The sequence below is a fragment of the Pseudorca crassidens genome, chromosome 19 (assembly GCF_039906515.1).
Source record: "Pseudorca crassidens isolate mPseCra1 chromosome 19, mPseCra1.hap1, whole genome shotgun sequence".
NCBI classification, from domain to species: domain Eukaryota; kingdom Metazoa; phylum Chordata; class Mammalia; order Artiodactyla; family Delphinidae; genus Pseudorca; species Pseudorca crassidens.
In genome coordinates, this window is record NC_090314.1 from 51,705,566 (window position 1) to 51,726,680 (window position 21,115).

At 50.3% G+C, this 21,115-nt stretch overlaps 1 protein-coding gene across 1 annotated transcript in view; it reads right to left on the reverse strand.

The window, feature by feature from the left end:
* Positions 1-21,115, reverse strand: part of TBCD (tubulin folding cofactor D) — a 177,067-nt gene that overhangs the window by 133,958 nt on the left and 21,994 nt on the right. The window contains exons 6-7 of the mRNA XM_067716312.1: positions 21,030-21,085; positions 14,647-14,779 (exon numbers count right to left, since the gene is read on the reverse strand). Of these exons, the coding sequence (XP_067572413.1) occupies positions 14,647-14,779; positions 21,030-21,085 (189 nt within the window). The remainder of the gene's footprint in view (positions 1-14,646; positions 14,780-21,029; positions 21,086-21,115) is intronic.

A 21,115-nucleotide genomic window follows, 5' to 3' on the forward strand; every position in this document is an offset into this window, starting at 1 on the left:
TGGCCGTGGAGCTGGTCTGGGACCAGGAGTAAGGAAAGGGCGGGCCGCACCATGCAGCCCACTGCCGTCCGTCACCTGCCTCGATCCCTCCAGCTCCGCTGCAGCCTCCATGCAGGCCACTGCCGTCCCTCACCTGCCACGCATCCTTCCAGCTCCGCCGCGGCCTCCCCCAGGAGCTAGGCCAGGCCTCCATACAGGACTCAGACAGTCCAGACCCCAGCAGTAAAGCTTACAGAACAGACCACTGTGGTTAGATATCTCTAACTTTAAAAAAACTAAATGTCAGGGTTCACATAAACAACCTGGATGCAACGGTCTCAGCTCCAAACTGCCTCACATACAAACCAGGACAGAGAACCTGGCCGAGGATGGGGCTTCACCGAGGGTCCAGCTCCTCCTCCAAGCAGGAGGCCCAGCCTGCAGGGCTGAGGGGGCGTCTCAGGGCTGGCCCAGCCCAGATCGCAGCGCCAGCGTGCCCTGCGGACACATACCACCTCCCCTCTGTTTTCAGGGCACAAAGCCATCCACACGGCCAGTGCCACTGCACACAAAGACAACCGGTGCCACAAGGAAACAGCTGACAATACGACAAGCACACAAGTTATAAAAACCACTCAGGTCTCAATCAACTTTCAAAGTTATAGTAATTATACGCTTAAAAACACAAATAAATGTCTTGGTATAAAAATAACTAACATAAATTTTGCCAAATTTTCTAAAACTGTGAAGCACACTCTAGTACGCCAACAGCTCTATGGTAGAAAATACCACCAGGAAGACTTACCGTCTCAGCTACTGAAGCACCAGAATCACTGCTGCCCTTTCTGAACCCTGCCCACCCCAAGCTCCACGCTGAGTCCGGGCAGCAAGAGGGGAGGCCTTGCCACACCCAGCTGCATGGCGGGCAGACACGGCCAGATTAACAGACATGAATGCACAGTTAAGCATCACTGAACTCAAAGTACCCACTCTGTGTTCTCTTCCAGTGGATACTACAATCAGAATTACTATCATGTGGGAGACAACAAAACTTTTTGTTTTAAAAAGAAGTCCTCAAAATGGTATGCTGATTATGTAGAATACACACTGAAGTATTTACAGGCAGTGGAGTGATTTAATTTAAAACAGTTCAACAACACAAGTGTGTGGTTGTATATTTTATTTTAATATACACACATGTGTGCACATGTGCACACACACACATGTATACATAAAAATAAAGGCAGGGATTCAAGGACTTCACAAAAGAGCCTAAAGAAACTAAAAGGATAACAAAGGGATTTTATAAACAACTTTACAACAACAAATTAGACGGGACTTCCCTCGTGGCGCAGTGGTTAAGAATCTGCCTGCCAACGCAGGGGACACGGGTTTGAGCCCTGGTCCAGGAAGATCCCACATGCCGCAGAGCAACTAAGCCCGTGTGCCACAACTACTGAGCCTGCCCTCTAGAGCCCACAAGCCACAACTACGGAGCCCTCATGCCACAACTACTGAAGCCCGAGCGCCCTAGAGTCCATGCTCCAAAACAAGAGAAGCCACCACAATGAGAAGGCCGCACACCGCAATGTAAGAGTAGTCCCTGCTCGCCGCAACTAGAGAAAGCCCGCGCGCAGCAACGAGACCCAACGCAGCCAAAAATAAATAAATATATATATATATTTATTTAAAAAAAAAAATTAGACAACCCAAAGGAAGTGGACAAATTCCAAGACAAATTCCAAATAAGCAAAAATGGCTTAAGAAATAGAAAATCTGAATAGACTTGGATCATGTAAAGAAATTTAAATTAGTACTTTAGAATCTTTCCATAAAGAAACCCCCAGGCCCACATGGCTTCACTAATGAATTCTAGCAAACATTTAAGGAAAAAATACATCCTACATAAACTTCAAGAAAACAGAGGAGGAACAGTTCCCGGTCCTCGCCTGATACAAAAGCCACAGACATCATAGGAAAACCGCAGATCAATGTCCCTCATGAACAAACATATAGAAATCCTTAGGACTTCCCTGGTGGCGCAGTGGTTAAGACTCCACACTACCAAGGCAGGGGGCATGGGTTCGATCCCTGGTCAGGGAACTAGATCCCACATGCATGCTGCAACTAAGAGTTTGCATGCCACAACTAAGGAGCCGGCGAGCCGCAACTAAGACCTGAAGCAACCAAAGAAAATAAATAAATTAATTAATTAAAATAATTTCTTTTTTATATCCTTAACAAAATACTAGCAAAATGAATCCAGGAACATATTAAATGGATTTTACTCCATGACCAAATGGGATTTATTCCCCATTTGCAAGGAATGCAAGGCTGGTTTAACATTCAAAAATTGATTTATATAATACATCGTATTAGCAGAACAGAGAACAAAAACATACAATCAGCTCAGTAAAAGCAAAAAAAGCACCTGACAAAATCCAACATCCATTCATGATAAAAGTTCCCCATCAACTACAAATAGAAGGGAACTTCCTCAACATGATAAAGAGCATCTATGAAAACCCACAACTGGTATCATACTTAATGGTAAAAGACTGAACGCTTTCCCCTAAATAAACAGCAAGAAATCGCAACAAATTTTCGATGGAGTGGTGAGAAGGTGCTCCACACTAGAAGTGGGGCTACAAGAGGAGGATCCAGCTTGTCCCAGATGACCCTGAGGGGCTCCACAGAGTCAGCAAAAACACAGAGCAGAATCTTCCAGAAGGGTGGAAGGGAGTCTAAGCAATCAACAATATTAAGACCATATTAAGGGCTAGTGAAGAACAGAAAAAGATAAGCAAAATACAAGAAAATCAAAACTGTACAAGTTGTGGTCCACATGTGAAAGAAACAAAAACAAGACAGGATTCTGATCAACGGGAATGTTAGAAAGTAGACTCCATCTGACATTAATACCAGGCACAACGCTCCTTCATAAGGACCCTGGGACTGCAGAGCAGAAAACGAACCCCTGTCATGAATGTTATTGACTGTAAAAGTTACAAACCAATGATTCTAAGCCCAAGACTTAAAGAAGGATACAGAACGGAAGGGAAATGCTGCCAACTCGTATCATGTACAAGTGAATACACACAGGCACTGGCTGAGAAGAAGCAACGGGCGAGGCAGGCAGCAGGGGAGGAAAAGCACCATGACATCCTCTTACAAAGAGGGGTGGGATCAGGAGACCCTGTGGAGAGGGGATGGCAGAGGAAACAGGTCCAGAGAACCTAAAAACAGTGACATTGTCAACAAAGCTGGGAGATAGCAGGAGGGGCATCAGCAAGCCAGCAGATGGGCTGGAGCACATTGTGCAGGAGGAAGGGGCAGCAATCATCCTCAGCACAAAGCGGGCTGTCTCCGGGAGAAGGGGCTGTGCTGACAAGAGCAGACAAGGGCTGATGTATTGTCATCACCAAGCCTCTGGACTGCTTAATCTCTTCACCAAGTGTAGAATAAAAATGATTTTTCAAAGAAGAAGGAGCTCTTCCTACACTACCCACTGACTGTGCTGAGGATTCTCCACGAATGTCACACAGAGAAGCATCCAGACCCCTGACCACCTGTGTGACGGGGCAGGAAGGCACCCTCTCTGAATCTCAGTTTCCTCAGTAAACGACAGGCGGCAGTGATGGTACCAGTTCGCTGAGCCACTCAGAGAATAAAATGCAAATGAACATAAAACGCATTATATTAACCAATGATATCTGAATTGTCTCCTACCTGGTAAATACAGAAATATTCCTTTCGTTTGTCCAAAAACTATTTTCTTTTAAGAACTCTTCCCTAGGTTTCATTTACAAAATTTAAAGTTAACTTACTCCATGTAAATTCAAATGCATCCAATTTAATATATTTTAGACACAAGTCATCCATTTTCAGAACAATTACTCCTGAGCAGAAACACTTGGTTCCTTCCATGTGAGGACTTGGAATCTGGGAGGGCGCCAAAAGCACCAAAATACCCACTTACCGTCTGCAGACCAGTGGTGTGATGGGGTCCACACAACGTGCGATGAGATGCCTAATAGTGCCGGGGGGCGGGGGGGGGCGTCAAAAACAAACCTCACCGAGAAGCTTCCCTTCAGCAGCTCTCAGCGCAGGGACAAGGTCTACCGATGGGCACCCCATGCAGGCGGGCCGCGGGTACACTGTTCCACTGGAGCATCGGGTCAGACGGGCACCTTGGCCAGTTCACCCCCCTCACTCCTGGCAGCTTTGTTATGAATAGAGCAGAGCCTCCTTTTACTCTCAAATACATAGTGTGGATAAAAATCGTACGGTCACCCTATGTGGCAAGTTCTCTGACGTCCTCCCCTCCACAGCCGGGGTCTCTGGGGTCATTGCCTCCCTCCCTGGGGCCAGGGGTCTTCCAGCTGCTTCAACCAACAGAGCCAGGCAGAAGCAACACTGTGACTGCCAAGCCCAGGATCCTCTGCCTGGGACACTCTCCCTGGAAACCCAGTAGCCACATGCAGAGGTGCCACGCAGGAGCCACAGGCCCAGCTGAGCCTAACCCTTCTAGTCACCCACACAGTGCGGGCTTCTCAGGCAAGGCCCTTGGCAGCACGAGGCAGAGACAAGTGCCCCCCCAGCCCATGCCCTGGCCTGTCAGGACCCACAGAATCCACACACAACAGCTGCTGTGCAGAGCCACAGGCTTAGGGGGTGGCTTGTCCACGACAGACACAGCTCCCTCCTTAGGATCCGTGTGAGGGACTGAAATCTCACCCTGCGGGCACCACCCTGGCAGCAGTGTGCGGGACACATGGGGAGGCCACTCTCAACGTCCGGGAAGCTGAGGTGGGGCGCCTAGACCAGGGCAGACGGTCTGCAGGGGGAGGGAGGCTGGACAGGCAACGGCAGGAAACAGAACTGACAGCACCTGGTGACCACTTAAACGCTCTTTGGTCTCATTCACTGATAAATAATAAGAATTTAAAATACGAGGAAAGGCCCCAAATGCTCTCACACATGAACATCCTTCATTTGCCAAATTCCTTACAAAATCTAAGTAAGAGAAAAGAACAAGTAGTGAAGATTTCCCAGGACAACTGTCACTGACACAGCCCGCCACTGGGCATGGGCAGATGGTGACAGTCCCCCATGGTCCCCACCTCACAGAGGGGACCAGCCCCAAGGCCAGGCTGCAGGCCACTGTCTGGACCAAAGGGGACCCAATACCCCATCTTTTATGGGTTCAAGGTGGGTTCTTTTTTTTTTATGGTACGCGGGCCTCTCACTGTTGTGGCCTCTCCTGTTGCGAAGCACAGGCTCCGGACGCGCAGGCTCAGCGGCCATGGCTCAAGGGCCTAGCCGCTCCGCAGCATGTGGGGTCTTCCCGGACCAGGGTACGAACCCATGTCCCCTGCATCGGCAGGCGGACTCTCAACCACTGCGCCACCAGGGAAACCCAAGGTGGGTTCTTTTTATCCCTACACTTTTCCTGACCTTGAAGCCCACAGGATTTCCCAGGGGTGGGGGTGCTCTGTATGCACAAAGGCAAAGGTCACAGGAGTTACAGACTCTCCCATGAACAGACTCAGAATGGCTAAAGGGATGAAAAGGAACAAAAATCACAGAGGGCCAGGGCTTTGATTTTGTTTCTTAGTCTATTTTTCCACGTAAAGTAGGGCCATCTTCACTGCCCTTCCCTCCTGAGAGCACACGGTCCAACCCGGCATGTGCAGAGAACAGTGACCCCCAGCAACGGGAGGAAGTGGCCAACAGAAATGCTCTCATCTTCAGATGGTCAGGAGGATCCATCAGCCGGGCCACTAAATGGGGAGTGTACCCCATTTTTCATGGAAGCATAAAACATGAGCCAACTGAAAACCACCAGCTGGAAGCACACACTCCATACAAGCCCTCACACCACAGAGAGACGAGACCACACAGCACACCCATCTGAGGAGAGATGACCGCCAGGTCTGCTCCTGTTGTTCTAGAAACCAGCACAGCATAAAGTGCAAACAAATGCATTTCCCAGTAATCACTCTAAACCACCACACCTTCCGATCACTACCCACCCAAGCCAGCTCTTCTGCACCATGCAACCAGCTTCCCTCCCCAGGGCATGTTCTCCAGCCATAAATCACAGGCTGTCGGCTGTTGAGAGCAAGTCCACCCGGCTGCCAAGCAGGAGATGCTGGTCTGAGGCCCCTGAAGGCACCACTGAGTCAAGGGCAAGAAAAGCAGCTCCACCCTAGGCCCTGGGAGAAAGGGGCCCACACCACACGGCTCAGGGGTGCCACTTACTAGCACCCAAGAATTACCCTGTGAGCTGATGAGCACTGGCACTGAGGGGCACCTCACTGCATGATGGCCCCATTCCCAGTCCCTCAGAAAGACGTGACATCACAAACGCACCAACCAGCAGACAGGATGGGGCTCAGGCAGGACAAGCTCCCCCATTCTGTGCTCCTGAGTCCTGTCCCAGAGCAACAGAGGGGACCATGCCCCAGTATCACAGCTCTTCCTGGATGTGCACACACGAAGGGGACAAAACGTAAACAGAAAGGACCATGAGCACTGACACAACAGTTTCAGGCTGGACGCCACTCCAGAGCTTGACTGATGGTCCCTGCTGGAGCCACAGAGCCGAGCCAGGACCAAACCTTCCATGCAAGGCAACAAAGTCCAACAGCTTGGCGCCCTCTGAGTAACACCCAAGGGCGCTATACAGACGAATTCTCTTAACTCACGCTCCAGGCCCCCCTTCCCTGCAGGTCAGAGGAGAAGAACCCCACCACGTGCACCACCCTCCACCCCGACACACACACACACATACACACACACACACACACACACACACACACACACACACACGACTACTGGCTTGCAAAAATAAAAGGGAGGGGGAGGGCCACCACCACCCCAAGAAATGACAGTAACCTGAAACTGTACAGGGGATCACTAAGAAATACAGGAGGACAACTGGCCTGAAGGCCATGCCCACCAGACTGTGCTCAGGACCAGGCCTGAGGGAGGGGAGGGGCAAGCCAGCCCAACCAGAGGCACTTCCCACCCCAAGAAGAAGCAAGACATCTGTTCTCTCGAGAGGGTGCCTGGTTTACTTCCTCAGGATTGCATACACTAAGGGGAAAACAAAAAACTTCCAAATGTGGAAAAATTTTAGTTGTTGAAATTGAGTTTTCAATGGCTAGGATAACAGCTGATTATTATCAGCTAGGACCCAGAATGAAAAAATACAATTCTGATAAAATGCACTTATATCAAGTAAACTATAAAGGATTTTAAGTACACAAATATGTAAATAAAAATTAACTTCAAAAAGAAATGTTTAAATGATCAAAATAATCACATTAGTTTTATCTTCCCATTATGTGTTAAATCTTTTCCTAACCTAACAGTGAAATCCCAATCATAAACACACACCTTCACAGGAGGGGAGACGGCCCGGCCCGCCCCGCCCCAGTCACTGACTGCAGCTTCCTGCGTCCTGTCTGGAAGATGAGGCTGCATGGTGCACAAGAGCCCAGAGGACACTTGACGACTGTGACCTCCTGTTTTCAGATGTCAATCTGCTCATAACGACGTATTCCACCACCTTATTATCTACCCAGCTTCCTCAAATGTTCTAAACAGCCCCCGCGGAAGTCAGGATCCTAATAACAAGCTGCATTAAGATGTTGCCGTTTAAATGACCCCTCCTAGACCCTAGCGTTTGGGCTGCCTGTGGTCCTACTACACAGAGGGGCCCAGCTTTCCAGGGCACGGGGCGGATGACTGGGAGGCCACTCGGGGTGGCCCTCGTCCAGCCCACCCACCCCAAGACAGCGTGGTCAGACTCTACAAACCATGAGCAACCACACAAAGGTACAGGCACAAGCAGGCTTTCTACCGCCCCTAATACAGGAATTTCAAACACCATGTAGCAAAAAAAAGCTAAAAGCTCTTCCCTTAAAAGGGTGAGAATCAGTCTGAAGGTCAGCAAAGATGCTGCCCCACCTCGACCTCCACTATGGGAAGAGCAAGCCTGAGGATGGCAAAGACCTGCAGGAACAATCTTGGAGGGAGAGCCAGACCAGTCGACTCCAGTCCCTCCCGAATATGCCCTGTTAGGACCACTTACTCAGTGCTAATGATTCTTCAGATAAATATCAATTCTCAGTCGATTCACAAGTACCAAAAACACTGATCATACATCTCCTATTTGCCTAACGAAGTGACGTGTGAAGGATGCAAAAGGCATAATTCCTGCCACAGAAACTTAGAAATGATCAACATAAAGCCTGCAGTTCCCAGAGCAGAGGTCAGAGGAGGAGGTTGTGACACACAGGGGAGCGTCCCGAGAAGAGCTGGCTCGGACGCAGGAAGTGGCAGGGGTCGTGCTCTGGTGCCAAACCCAGGGGGAGGAGGGGGCTCTGTGCGGAAGTGAGACAAGAGGAGACACAAGGAGGAAAGGGAGGAAGAACCTCGCCTGGGACCAGATGGGCAGAGCTAAGCCCACTGACGGGCTTTGACAGGGCAGGCGACCTGGGCAGCAGAAAAGCAGCATGGGACCCAGAACACCCAGAGGCGGTTGTCACTGCCCAGAGGGACCCTTCAGACTGGACCAGCCCCTGAATGGAGGGAGGGCAGCAGCAGGCAGATGGCCGAGAGGACCCTGGACAGCGTGAAGGATGGGCCAGGGAAGTGGCCAGCACAGCCCAGCAAGCACTGGACCAGTAAAGGAGGGCGGGGCCTCGGAGACGCCTCAAGCCACCTCCCCACCTTGGGGCTCGGCCCTGGACTTAGCCTGTGAGAGCACAGACAGCACCGGCCAGCATCCTCCTCTGCGGCTGGGTCTCACTCGCAACTCAGGCGGGAGGAGGGAAAAGCCACAGCACAAGACGCTACCTTGACCTGCGGAGCCTGAAGCACAACAGGTGCACAGAACCAGGGCTCTGGGACCAAGGACAGAAACAAGGACTAAGGTCAGTGGAGAGTCGGGCACAGACAGAGCCTGAGGGACCCCTGTGCTGGAGGGAAGGTGAGGGTGGCCAGGCAGCCAGGTAAGTGGGGGCTACGAGGTGGGGCACCACGGTGGAGGGACACTGGCCAAGCAGTCTGCATTTGTCTCATAGAGCACAGCGCTCTGTGTTTGTCTCTCATCCAAGAGGCAAAGGCATTGCGATGGCTAAGCCCCTTCCCGTGCAAGCGTGGGCCCAGGCTGGCTGCCTGCAAGCACACACCTGTCCAGCAGGACACGTCACCCCATCACACAGCAGGTGTACAAACCAGGCCGCCGGTGAACGGAGACAAGCCTCACACAGTGCGTGTTCTAACAAGACCCGTGCACTGGGCAGCCCGCCACGCATAAAACAGAGTCACGTGAGATTAAAGCAGCCTCAGAGTTGGCTGCTCCACATCTTAGACCCCCAAGAAAACTGAAGATGGCTTATTTCACCTGAATCCTATAGGAGCACATGAACATTACATAAACATCCACACCCTGAAAATGGTCACATTCAAATCGTTCTACCACGTTTTCCTCCACCGGAAACCCTGCCCCAGGCAAGTGCTATGACTAAAAAGCCCAGTTTGGTTAATTTGTCCTCTGGCCAAACAACTTTAATGAAACCACAGGGTGCCGTTTCCAAAGAATCCTAAAAGAAGAGGAATCAAAGCCACATGAGAAATGTTCTGGGTAAGCAAGTGCCTTCTCTTCAAGTTCAAGGGTGAGCTCACACCACGCTCTGAGGCCAGAGGCCTGCTGCTTCCCTTCCACAGACGGGGGCATGGAGAGGGGCTGCCCCCGCTGGGATCTCAGGTGCTGCTGTAGGACCCGCTCCTCCCTGGGGGACAGAGCCAACCACGTCTGGAGTCTGGGGCGCGCATCCGGGGTGCAGCCTGCCCGTCCGAGGGTGCGGGCCACCTGCTCGACAGCCACCCTGACCTGGACATGAGGCTCCTCCACGTCCTTAAACCACGTGCCAAAGCAGGGTCCCCGCCCTCCCCACAAGGGGCTCAGGCTGTGGGACTGTGGGCATCTGCTGTCTTCACTTTCCTGCTCTTTAATCTTGTTTGTGACTGCTTTACCCTTTAACAAGGTGTACTTGTGACAGTGACAGAACGGACAGAAGAACCTCACTGTGAAGGGGGGACAACCCCAGCAGCTGGCAAACAGAATGGCGCGCCCCCGTCCGCTGCCCGCCCTCGGGAAGCACACAGAGCCACCTGTCAGTCAGTCTCTAATCTGAGGAGCCAGAGCGGAGACGGCATGCCTGCCAGTGTGAGCGGAGCGCAGCAAGTTCAAATGGCCACCAGCCTCAATTTTTTTTTTTTTTTTTTTTTGCAGTACGCGGGCCTCTCACTGTTGTGGCCTCTCCCGTTGCGGAGCACAGGCTCCGGACCCGCAGGCTCAGCGTCCACGGCTTGTGGGCCTATAGCCTCTCTGCGGCATGTGGGATCCTCCCAGACCGGGGCACGAATTCGCGTCCCCTGCATCGGCAGGCGGACTCTCAACCACTGCGCCACCAGGGAAGCCCCTCAATTTTTAATATTGTGTTTCCCTTCCTTGAATTTCCTAGATTTCCATTAATCCTAATGCTTAAAGAGGGACTAAACCAAAGGGTGTTTCAAAGATCTACAGTAAAGAGGCCTTCCAATGAAATGAAGTTGCCAAACACTTATTTCCTTGCCAGAGGGTTAAAAATCATCCCTGCAAGAGGAACAGGCTTCAAGGGAAATAAAAATGAAGCGCCAGTTTCGATGGTACTTGTTACGAGTCCACCTGTTTCGCCTAACCCACACTAATGAGCAGGTGGATAGAATGAAGCCAAGTGCATCGAAGGAGGCAGACGCAATCCTGAAGCACAGCACACCTGCAGGTTTCATCATGCACAGGGGACACCCAGCCTCCCCGTTCAGGTCTGACAAGCTCATGGTGAAACCGCTCCCGCCCGGGAGAGTTCAGCACCAACACTGTCTCCTCCTGCCCAGGCGGCAGTAGCAGCAATTAAACCAAATTTCTCCTTCAAAAAAAGGAAAGGAAAGAACGTGCATGATTCCAGAAAGACCTGGGTTTTCCAGAGGAAGCACTAGGCTTCTGAAGGCTCCAGAAGGATGTGCCTGCCCTGGGAGCTGTGGGAGGGCCAGGCCTCCCCTCCCCTGGCAGGGCTCTTACACCAGGTGATACCCTCACTGAGGGCGCATCTCCCCGACAGCTCCTGGGTGCGGCTGCCAAAGGGCCTCGGCCCCGCAGGGCTTCCTCCTCTGGGCCAACAAGCGGGCAGGGACACAGGGTTCAACTTTGCTAAGCCTTTGGGAAAATCATTTTATTCCTCAGGAGGAAGAGAAAATGGAGGCCTTCTCTCCTCCTGAGTGTCAAACGGGGAGATGTCCCAATAAAAAGCACTTCCCCACTCATGGCCAGTGAAGGGGCCAGCAGGAGGGCAGCAGTGGGCTTGCCAACGCCTGTGCCCCACCCGGGGAAGAAGGAACAGAACTTGGGAACAGGGTTTCCCTGGTGGCACAGTGGTTAAGAATCCGCCTGCCAATGCAGGGGACACAGGTTCAAGCCCTGGTCTGGGAAGACCCCACATGCCACACAGCAACTAAGCCTGTGCACCACAACTACTAAGCCTCAGCTCTACAGCCCGCAAGCCACAACTACTGAAGCCCGGGCGCCTAGAGTCCATGCTCTGCAACAAGAGAAGCCACCGCAGTGAGAAGTCCTCACACCGCAATGAAAAGTGGCCCCCGCTCGCCGCAAATAAAGCCCACACACAGCAATGAAAACCCACCATAGCCAAAAATAAAATAAGTTAAAATAAATTAATTTTTTAAAAAAACTTGGGAACAACCTAGTGACAAGCAGTAAGAGGATCAAAAACGTTAAAAAAAAAAAAAGCACTGGCGCCCCCAGGACTCTCGCTGGTGGCCTGAACGCACAGGCCTGCCGCTGCCAGTCCAGGCAGGGGTTACACAGGCCTCGCCAGCTGCACGCCCCAGGGGTGGTCACTGCTGGCTCCAGCCCCATGGTGGAGGCACCTGCGGCTCAGCTACCCTGACCTGAACACAGCAGTGGCCTCTGGAGAGGCAGCTTCCAGGCCAGGGGGGCCTGGCAGGAGACCCCAGGAGCCTGTCAAGGACACAGATTCCAGACTGGGGGAAGGAGGTCTAAAGCAGGACAAAAGTGAGTCAGGAAGCAGCACCAGCGTCTGGGCGGGTCTACCCTGCAAGGCCAAGTGGACCGACAGGCTTGGCTGTGTTCGTCAGACCCTTGTTTCTCTGTGACCTAAGACTTCTCAATGTGACTCATACAAAAAACTAAGAATCCACTTACACTCAAACTTTCAAATAAACCATCTCAGCTGCATCCCCCCATCCTTCACCAGGGCTGGATGCCCTGCACTACCTCCCTCCCCTGCCCGCCCAGGACCCCTGCAGCAATGGCCTGGTGACCAGGACCACCCGCTCCCCTCTTGTCAACACTCAGCATCATTCCTGGCCAGCCACCTCCAGCACTGACCCCCATCATAGCAATAAAGTCTTCCTTAAGCACCTCCCCACACATGCAGCTGGAACGAGAGCCACCTACAGGCATAGGCTGATACCTGTGTTCCATCAGTATCACAGATGCGCCAGCCATAACAATTTTTTAAAAACCTCAGAAACACAGAAAAAATATTTAAATTATTGTTAAACTGGGGCTTCCCTGGTGGCTCAGTGGTTGACAATCCGTCTGCCAATGCAGGGGACATGGGTTCGAGCCCTGGTCCAGGAAGATCCCACGTGCTGCAGAGCAACTAAGCCCGTGCGCCACAGCTTCTGAGCCTGTGCTCTAGAGCCCGTGAGCCACAACTGAGCCCGCGTGATGCAGCTGCTGAGGCCCATGCACCTAGAGCCAGTGCTCCACAACAAGAGAAGCCACCGCAATGAGAAGCCCGCGCACCGCATCGAAGAGTAGTCCCTGCTAGCTGCAACTAGAGAGAGCCCGTGCACAGCAATGAAGACCCAAAGCAGCCAAAAATAAATAAATAAATTTTAAATAAATTATTGTTAAACTTAAAAAAAAAACCTGTTGCTACTATTGTAGCAAGGAAATTGAAAATATATGCTCAAACAAAAACTTATATACAAAATTTCAGATCAGCATTATTCAGAGTAACTAAGAATTCCCATACAGTGGAGTACTGACCGTAAGGAGGAACAAAGCACTGACACAGGCTACAACGTGGAGGAACCGTGAACACATGATGCTAAAGGAAAGAAGCCAGACTCAAAAAGTCACATTGCATATGATTCCACTGTATGAAATGTCCAGAATAAGCAAACCCAGAAAGACAGAAAGTAGATCACTGGTTGCCAGGGGCTGGGGGATGGCAGGGGAGGAACAGGGAGGGACTGCTAATGCGTGTGGGGTTTCCTTTAGGGGTGATGAGAGTATTCTGGAATTAGACAAGTGGTGATGGTTGTACCCTGTACATATACAAAATAATCACTGAACTTATATACTTTAAAAAGGTGAATTATGTGAATTACATCTCAACTTTTTAAAAACCATTGTAAGTATAACATATCACATTTATTTACAGAATGAAAGGACACATGAATAAACAGATCACCTCATCAGACTACAGGAACATGTTTTATTTTTCCAGGTTTCTTTTTAAAACGTCTTGAGATACCCTCATCATTTAAATGCCAATCCTTCCTGAAGACAATGGCATCATAAATGAAAAGACACAGATGAGAGAACATTCTAAGTGCAGGGCAGGCAGGGAGGAGGACTGTCCTCTCCGATCCTCCCATCTCCTGTCCCTCCACCCCAGGACATCACACCAACAGCCCCACTTCCCCCAGGCCCTCACGCTTCCTACATCCCGCCAGAACCTGCAACAGCCAAGGAAAGGAGATGGGATGACACCCAAGAAGATGACATCACGCTGAGTCACGGCCCAAATGCCACCATTTAAACATAGTCCAAATGCCCTGCTCTCCTCAAAGTGGGCCCTGAGCTCTCCAGCTTCAGAGACAAGGGCAAGGACGAAATCACACCCACTGCAATGAAAGAGCAAGGACCACAAGGCCCAGGGAGGGGAGCCCTGATCCCAGAGCATCAAGTGTAGCAGCCTCCCCTCCCCTGCAGAGTTTAACCAATTAAACTCAATTGATCTTTCCTCCTAGAAAAGGCACCACCAGACAAGCAAAGCAGGCAGCCAGGAAACGGTGGGAGCTCTCAGGCCAGGGGCCAGGTCTGCGCTCAGTACAGTGGTTACAAATACCCTGAGTATCTGAACAAGACCAAATTTCAAACCACCTGCCTTATTTCCTTCAAGCTGGTTCCAATCATTTTTCTCTGTAACACATCTGAGCAGCAGGAAGCTCGAGAAGGACACGCCCCTACCTGTCTGCTGGCTCCAGCTCTGCAGGCACTGGTGCCCCCTGGCGGCGATGCGCAGGGCCACCAGTCCACCCCCTTCCCCAGAGCAGAAAGCCCATCGCTAACAATGCAGGGCCAGCCCTCAGTCGCAGGGCCCAGTGCAAAGCAGCAGAGAAAAGAAACCGTGTTCACTGTTCTGTCGGGGTTCAACATCTCCTGTGTTCCAACCACTTCCCCACGAAACCAAGGTAAACAGGGCTTGTCCCCAGGGTTCTGACAGCCCCACAAGCTGACCGCTGACCGCCCCGCACCACTGGGACAGTGTTTACCAGGGCCTGCAGCATCCCGTCCATGGCGATGACCCCCTCGATGGTCTGGAAGGAGGAGCAGGCCAAAGTGCATAGGCTCCAGTCCAGGAAACTCGCCATCTTCTTCTGCTTAACGTCGGGCCGCGTGACAAACCTGCCAAAAGGGGACAGACAGGTAGGTGACAGCTCAAGCGAGGCCCCAGCTGCCAAGAGCTCACTCTTTCCTGGCCCACTGCCACTCTCCAACCTAAGACCCTGGCTCTCAGGTGGCAATTCCCACCACCACCTCTCTGGGGTCTCACACAGTCCCCACCCCCCCCACACTTCCCGCCTCCTGAGCCCCCTCATCTCGAGACCCTGTGTAGCATGGGACCACCTTCACCTGAGCCCACTCACGCCCACTCCTCGGCCCAACTCTGTATCCCTTCACCTTGGGACCCCATGCTGCCACCTGCGACCTCCCTCTCTGCATCTGCCATGGGACTCCTTCCCCATCCTCTCTGCCTGCTGCACACGCCATGCAGAGCTCCAGCTGTGTCCACGGCCCCATCGTCCCCACCACAGGCATCTGCTCAGTGCTGCACTCCTGGAGTGCTGGCTCTCACCCACCCTCCTGTACACTGGTCTGGGCCGGCAGCCACCCTCGGGCTCCCACACCAAAGCCCAGGCCCCCTTCACTCCTCTCCAACCAGTGCACACACCCATCCCCCAGCTCTCTGACTCAGGCTGAGTCCCTGACCTCCTGGGGGAGCTTGCAGTCTTGGGGCAGAAACACAGGAAGCAGGCAAACAATGAGAAGGAAACAGTTGAGTGAGGGGAGGACAGCAGGCGCAGGGACAGCGTCGCGGGAGGTGACCTGTGAGGACCTCTCGCTCCCCTAGCTGGCCCCACAGACCACACCCAGAGAGGGCTCGGCACCAATACCACAGAAACACGCCAGGTGGCACTACCCTGGGGGCAGCACTCGACATGCCTGGCTCTGATCTCTGCACCCCTGCAGGAGCCTCCTGTCCTGACCAGGAGCCCCCACAGGCCCCTCTTCCCTCAAAACAGCCACCGCCGCCCCACGCAAGATGCTCAGCCAGCGCAGGGATTACGCTGCGGCCATGTAGAAGGTCTCCGTGTCAGTAAAACAAAGCTGCCACGACTGTCTTCGCCCACCTCCATCAGGGTACACACCCAGAGACTTGGTCACCGAGGATTTACCAAACTTCAGGATGCTGGTTACAAAGGCGAACTCACATGCCACCCCCGCCAGCCAAGAAGTTGCGTTACGGCGGGTCTGAGAAGAGGGCCCAGGAATTTCATAAAATCTGCACCTCAGAGTGATCATCTAAAATGGATAACTGGTATTATACACCCTATCTCAATGTCCTTGGCCCTGTTCAAAGCTCCTTGATTCTGGAGGGGGCCACAGGATGAGGGTCACACCTACAGTGACCTGATCCTCAGCCTGAAGACAACAGCCGGCCGGCACTCACCCTGCATGTGGGCAGGCACAGCGCCTGCAGTGGGGTGGCCCTCAGGACAGGCGAGGTCACAGGCACAGAACGGCCCACAGGGCCGGTAAGCGGCCCTGCTGGGACCCAAAGCCCAACTTGGAGACGTGAGTCACAGCGCCATCCACTCGGGCCACGTACCCTGCTTCCTCCACCCACTCATCTGCTGAGCAGGCAGGAGGCTGATGTTCTGTGTGCAGCCTGTAGCGGCCAACTTCCTTTCCTGGGCAAAATCACACAAGGTGAGTTTCCAAATTACAGTAAAAACCTAAGGTTCCTTTGAAAGATTTAAGCAAATAGGTTATTTTATATTTTTTATTTTTCTCTCTAAAAAAGGAAATGTTATGTTCGCAGCAGAGGTCCAAAAGTACAGATAAGCAAAAATGGAAAATACCTATCCCACAGGTGTAACACACAGAACGAGACCCTTCTACACAAACTGAAAGATCTCTGAATCCTACACTTCCTTCCCTTTCAGGAAAAGTTACATCACAGACTACATCTACTTTCAATGTGGAACTCAGCTAACATGTGCAGGTGTTTAGAGACCCCACTGTCTTTCTCTCAGGAAGGTAATTTCCACAAGAGTGATCAGCAAAACCTTAACTACAGGACTAGACCTACCAGAGGGACAAAGGGCAAAACACCAGTGGGACACATTGCTGCTCCGGACCCTTGTCAGTACGGTTACCACAGAGTATCTGGTCTGAGAGTGAAACAGTACGGGTGAAGTGACAAACCCTATTTTGTGTAAGAACTTACTTTGTGTGTGTTTTTAAATTAATTAATGGAAAAGTTAAATATTCACAAAATGGTGATAGAATTTAGTTACCTGTAAGAAGGAAAAAAATCTATCATATATCCTATACCAAAAGAAATTCCAAATGGATTAATAATTCTACATTAAACAATAAAAAGGTAGAAAAATATAAATGATTCTTTGTAAAATCTCTTAATAGGGTAAGCCTTCAAGCATAAAAGTAAAAATAACTAAATAAATAAAAGGAAAAAAGTTACTATTTTGACATTAGAATTAAAACTTTAGTCCAAAGAAGAAAGTAAAAAAGGCTACCAACCCACTGGAGGAAGTATCACACCCTCCTCTAGCTAACATCCTTCACAGAGAAAGCTCATACTACTGGAGAAAAAGCACCAAGAATCCCACAGATATGAGAAATCAGGTCACTACACGGGACATACGATATCTGAAATAAGACTCATGTGTTAAAGCTCACCAGCGATCAGTGAAATACAAACTAAATGTTAGTAATAAACAAAACAATGCACAATCCAACTGGGGGAAGAGGGTTGTTCTTGAGGCTGCCCATGATTGCAAAAGTCCTGAAAACACGCTCCCAAGAGTCACCGAGCGACAGGTGTAGACACTCAACAATGTCCTTGTGTCCTGTGACTCAGAAGTCCACCTCTAAGGGCCTGGCCTAAGAAAATAATCCCAAATACCAAAACAGGTTTACACCCAAAGCTAGTCATTATGGCATTGCTTATAAGAGGAAGGACGTGAGAATGCTGGTCAGAGTAACTAAAAACAGTGGAATCTAAAGGAGCCATTTAATCAACGGTAACGTGAAATTAAGTGAAAAAGCAGGTGCTAACTCAAAGAGATTGTGCTGTGCAAACTCCATACAATAACAGCACAGAAAAACACCAAAAAAATACAACACATGTATTGTGTATTATAATTATAAACGTGTGGGGTTTTCCTAATTTTCTATGTTCCAAAATTTCCAACTTTTCTACTTGGAGCATACCTTGATTTTACAGTTAGATTAAAAATATCTTTTTAAAATTAATGTAATCAATAAGAATAAAGGCACATATTTCCATTGAAGAGTTTCTGTAAAATAACACTCATATCCACACGTCTTGGCGTAAATGTAACATCAAAGTTACAGAAAACGCAGCTGATGTTTAAAGGTTCCAGTTAATGAAAGGAAATAGGTGCGGCTCCAGAACTGCACATGGTAAGAGGAAGCAATCAAAGCTGATGGCAGCGAGAGTAAGACAGGCAGCTCCCTCGTGAAATATCAGAAAATAGATGCCAGTGGGGACAAAGGCCACATGTGACCACCCTTCACACCCAGGGCCTCACTGTTAACAACCCACCAAAAAAGACAGAAATATGCGAGTCAGAACCCGTCCGTGAGGTGGGATACTAGGACCTGAGGGCATCCGCCCTCTCTAGAACTGAGGAAAACTGGCTGCACCTACAACCTGGCAAACCGGCAGGAGCTGGGTGGAAAACGGGCCTCAACCTCACCAACACTTGCTCGTCCGACCACTAGATGGCAGGGGAGCATCCCTCCAGCAGTGGACAGGCAGCCAGGGTCGCCAGCTGCCACCTTTCTGGAGGACACCAGGGAGGGAAGAAGGGTTTAGGGTTTCACCTCCCCCACCCCACAGGTGCAATACTCCACCAGGTCAAGCTCAGCAGAACTCTACCAAACCCTCAGTACTGCTGGTAATAAAAGATAATAAACAATAAAGATGTTTCATTTAACAAATTTAGTAAACATTTGTAAGATCACATGCAGTGTTGCTAAATATGGGGAAAAGGAGACTTCCGACTGGCTCAACCTTTCCAGTAGCTGCATTTAAAACCCCTAGAATGTTCATTCCACTTCTAGGAATTCATTCCTAAGAACCAATCAGAAATCAAACAAACTCATACAAAAGATCAGACGTGTGGTTACCAGAGGCAGGGGTGGGGAAGGGGGAACTGGAGGAAGGCAGTCAAAAAGGTACCAATTTCCAGCTGTAAGATAAATAAGTACTAGGTCTGTAACGTACACCATGATAAATATATTGAACACTGCTGTATGTTATCCATGAAAGCTGCTGAGAGTAAATCCTGGGGGGAGAGGCAATAAAGGGGTATGGGGAAAAGGGATTATTATGAGATTATATGAAATCATGTGTGTGAAACTTTTGAAAGCTGTAAAGCAGTTTAGAATTTAAAGAATCTTTCATTCAATTTAAAAAAAGGAGAGTAAATCCTAAGGGTTGTCATCCCAAGGGAAAAAATATTTTTCTGTATCTTTAATTTTGTATCTATATAAGAGATGATGGATGTTCACTAAGCCTACTGTGATAATCATCTTATGATGTATGTAAGTCAAATCATCATGCTGTACACCTTAAACTTGTACAGTGCTGGATGTCAATTATATCTCAATAAAATTGGAAGGGGGACTTCCCTGGTGGCACAGTGGTTAAGAATCCGCCTGCCAGTGCAGGGGACATGGATTCGACCCCTGGTCCGGGAAGATCCCAGATGCCGCGGAGCAACTAAACCCGTGTGCCACAACTACTGAGCCCGTGCACCACAACTACTGAAGCCCACAGGCCTACAGCCCATGCTCTACAGCAAGAGAAGCCACCACAATGAGAAGCCCACGCACCGCAGCAATGAGTAGCCCCCGCTCACCGCAAAACTAGAGAAAAGCCTGCGCGCAGCAACGAAGACTCAACGCAGCCAAAAATAAATAAATACAAAAAAAATAAAAACTGGAAGGAGAAAATACAGCCGATCAGAACAGTACAAAGTTTCATGTAGAGTGTCCCAGGCGGCGCTAATTTTACTAACAAAAAGTCGACACGTACAGTGGGGTTGGAGGAAGAATAGATCACACCATAATTGCATCTGGAAGACTGACCAAAGCTCCAGGCCTGCCTGCCAGCACCTGAAACAACCCTGCAAGTGTACCCATGGGCCACAGACCAACATGCCCATGGGCAGTGGGGGACAAAGGACAGAGCAGTTACATCTCTGGGGATGACAGTACATGTGAGTTTTATTTTGTACTTTTTTACTTTTCTTTATTTTCCTGAACACACATGATTACTTTCACAGTTAGAAAGAAAGCCACGCTTTTCCACTCCTTGTCAAAACCACGAGAAGCCTCTGTCAGTGAGTTTCTCCTCCCCCAGGGTAAGCATCGCAGGCGAGCTCAGGTGTTTCCTTCCTCACTCCTAAAATCAGCTTCTCGCATTTAGGCTCTGCCCTCTGGTTTAGCCAGTACTTTCACAAATACTTCCCCAATGCCCCCAACTGACCCATAAATCAAGCATGTCTCTTCCCGCCTTGTGCAAGGTCATGGCTACACACCTAAGAGAAGGTGACCCTGAAGGAGGCGTTGCCCTGTTTTCCCGATCAAAACATCCAAAAGTTTTTAGAGCCAATTTTTAACTTTCACAAATGTAGAGGGGAAAAAAAGCCAAATTTTCTAACTCGTTTATGCTATATACATACTTTAAATCACATGTCATGAAGAAGATTAATTTAGAAAAACTGCTTTCTTCCATTCTCACATTTCATGAAACAAGTCTACTCAGCTTTCACATGTGTCTTTGGCACTTTTTTGGAGACTCCAGGCCCTGCTGCCTGGGTCATCTTACCCAGCTCATCAGATAAACCCATCTTGGCCTGTTTCGGGCACAGCCTGTTGTTTTTAGTTAACACGGGATGTTTGGGGATTTTTATCCCAAGCCACAATGACGCAATCACAGCCCATGATCTCCACAAACCATGGTGTGGACTGCTTTCTAAGTGACTTCCAAAGGCTCTTCTAACTGCCACCCCCCCTCCCCCAGAGGGGAGGCCTGGCCCCGGCGAAACTGCTACACCTGTTCTAAATCTGCGCTCCCTTGACGGGCCCACGAGCTCCTAACCCAGCGTCAGGTGACCCTGAGCCCCTAAACAGCACTGTCAGTGATCACATCAGGTTCAGAGGTTTCCTGCACCCAAACAGCGTTGGGTTCCCTCAAGGAAAGCAGCAGAGTCCTCAGGACAGCAAAGACTTCCCCAAGCCTATCATCCCAACGTCCTCTCTGATGACAACAGACACACACAGTAACAGACAGTAAACCTTCTCAGAAAGCACTTACTTGGACACGAGGACAGCAGCTGCGTCTTGGGCCTTGTCGCTGACGACCAGGTAGGACTACAAGGAAGCGTAAAGGACAGGCACCAT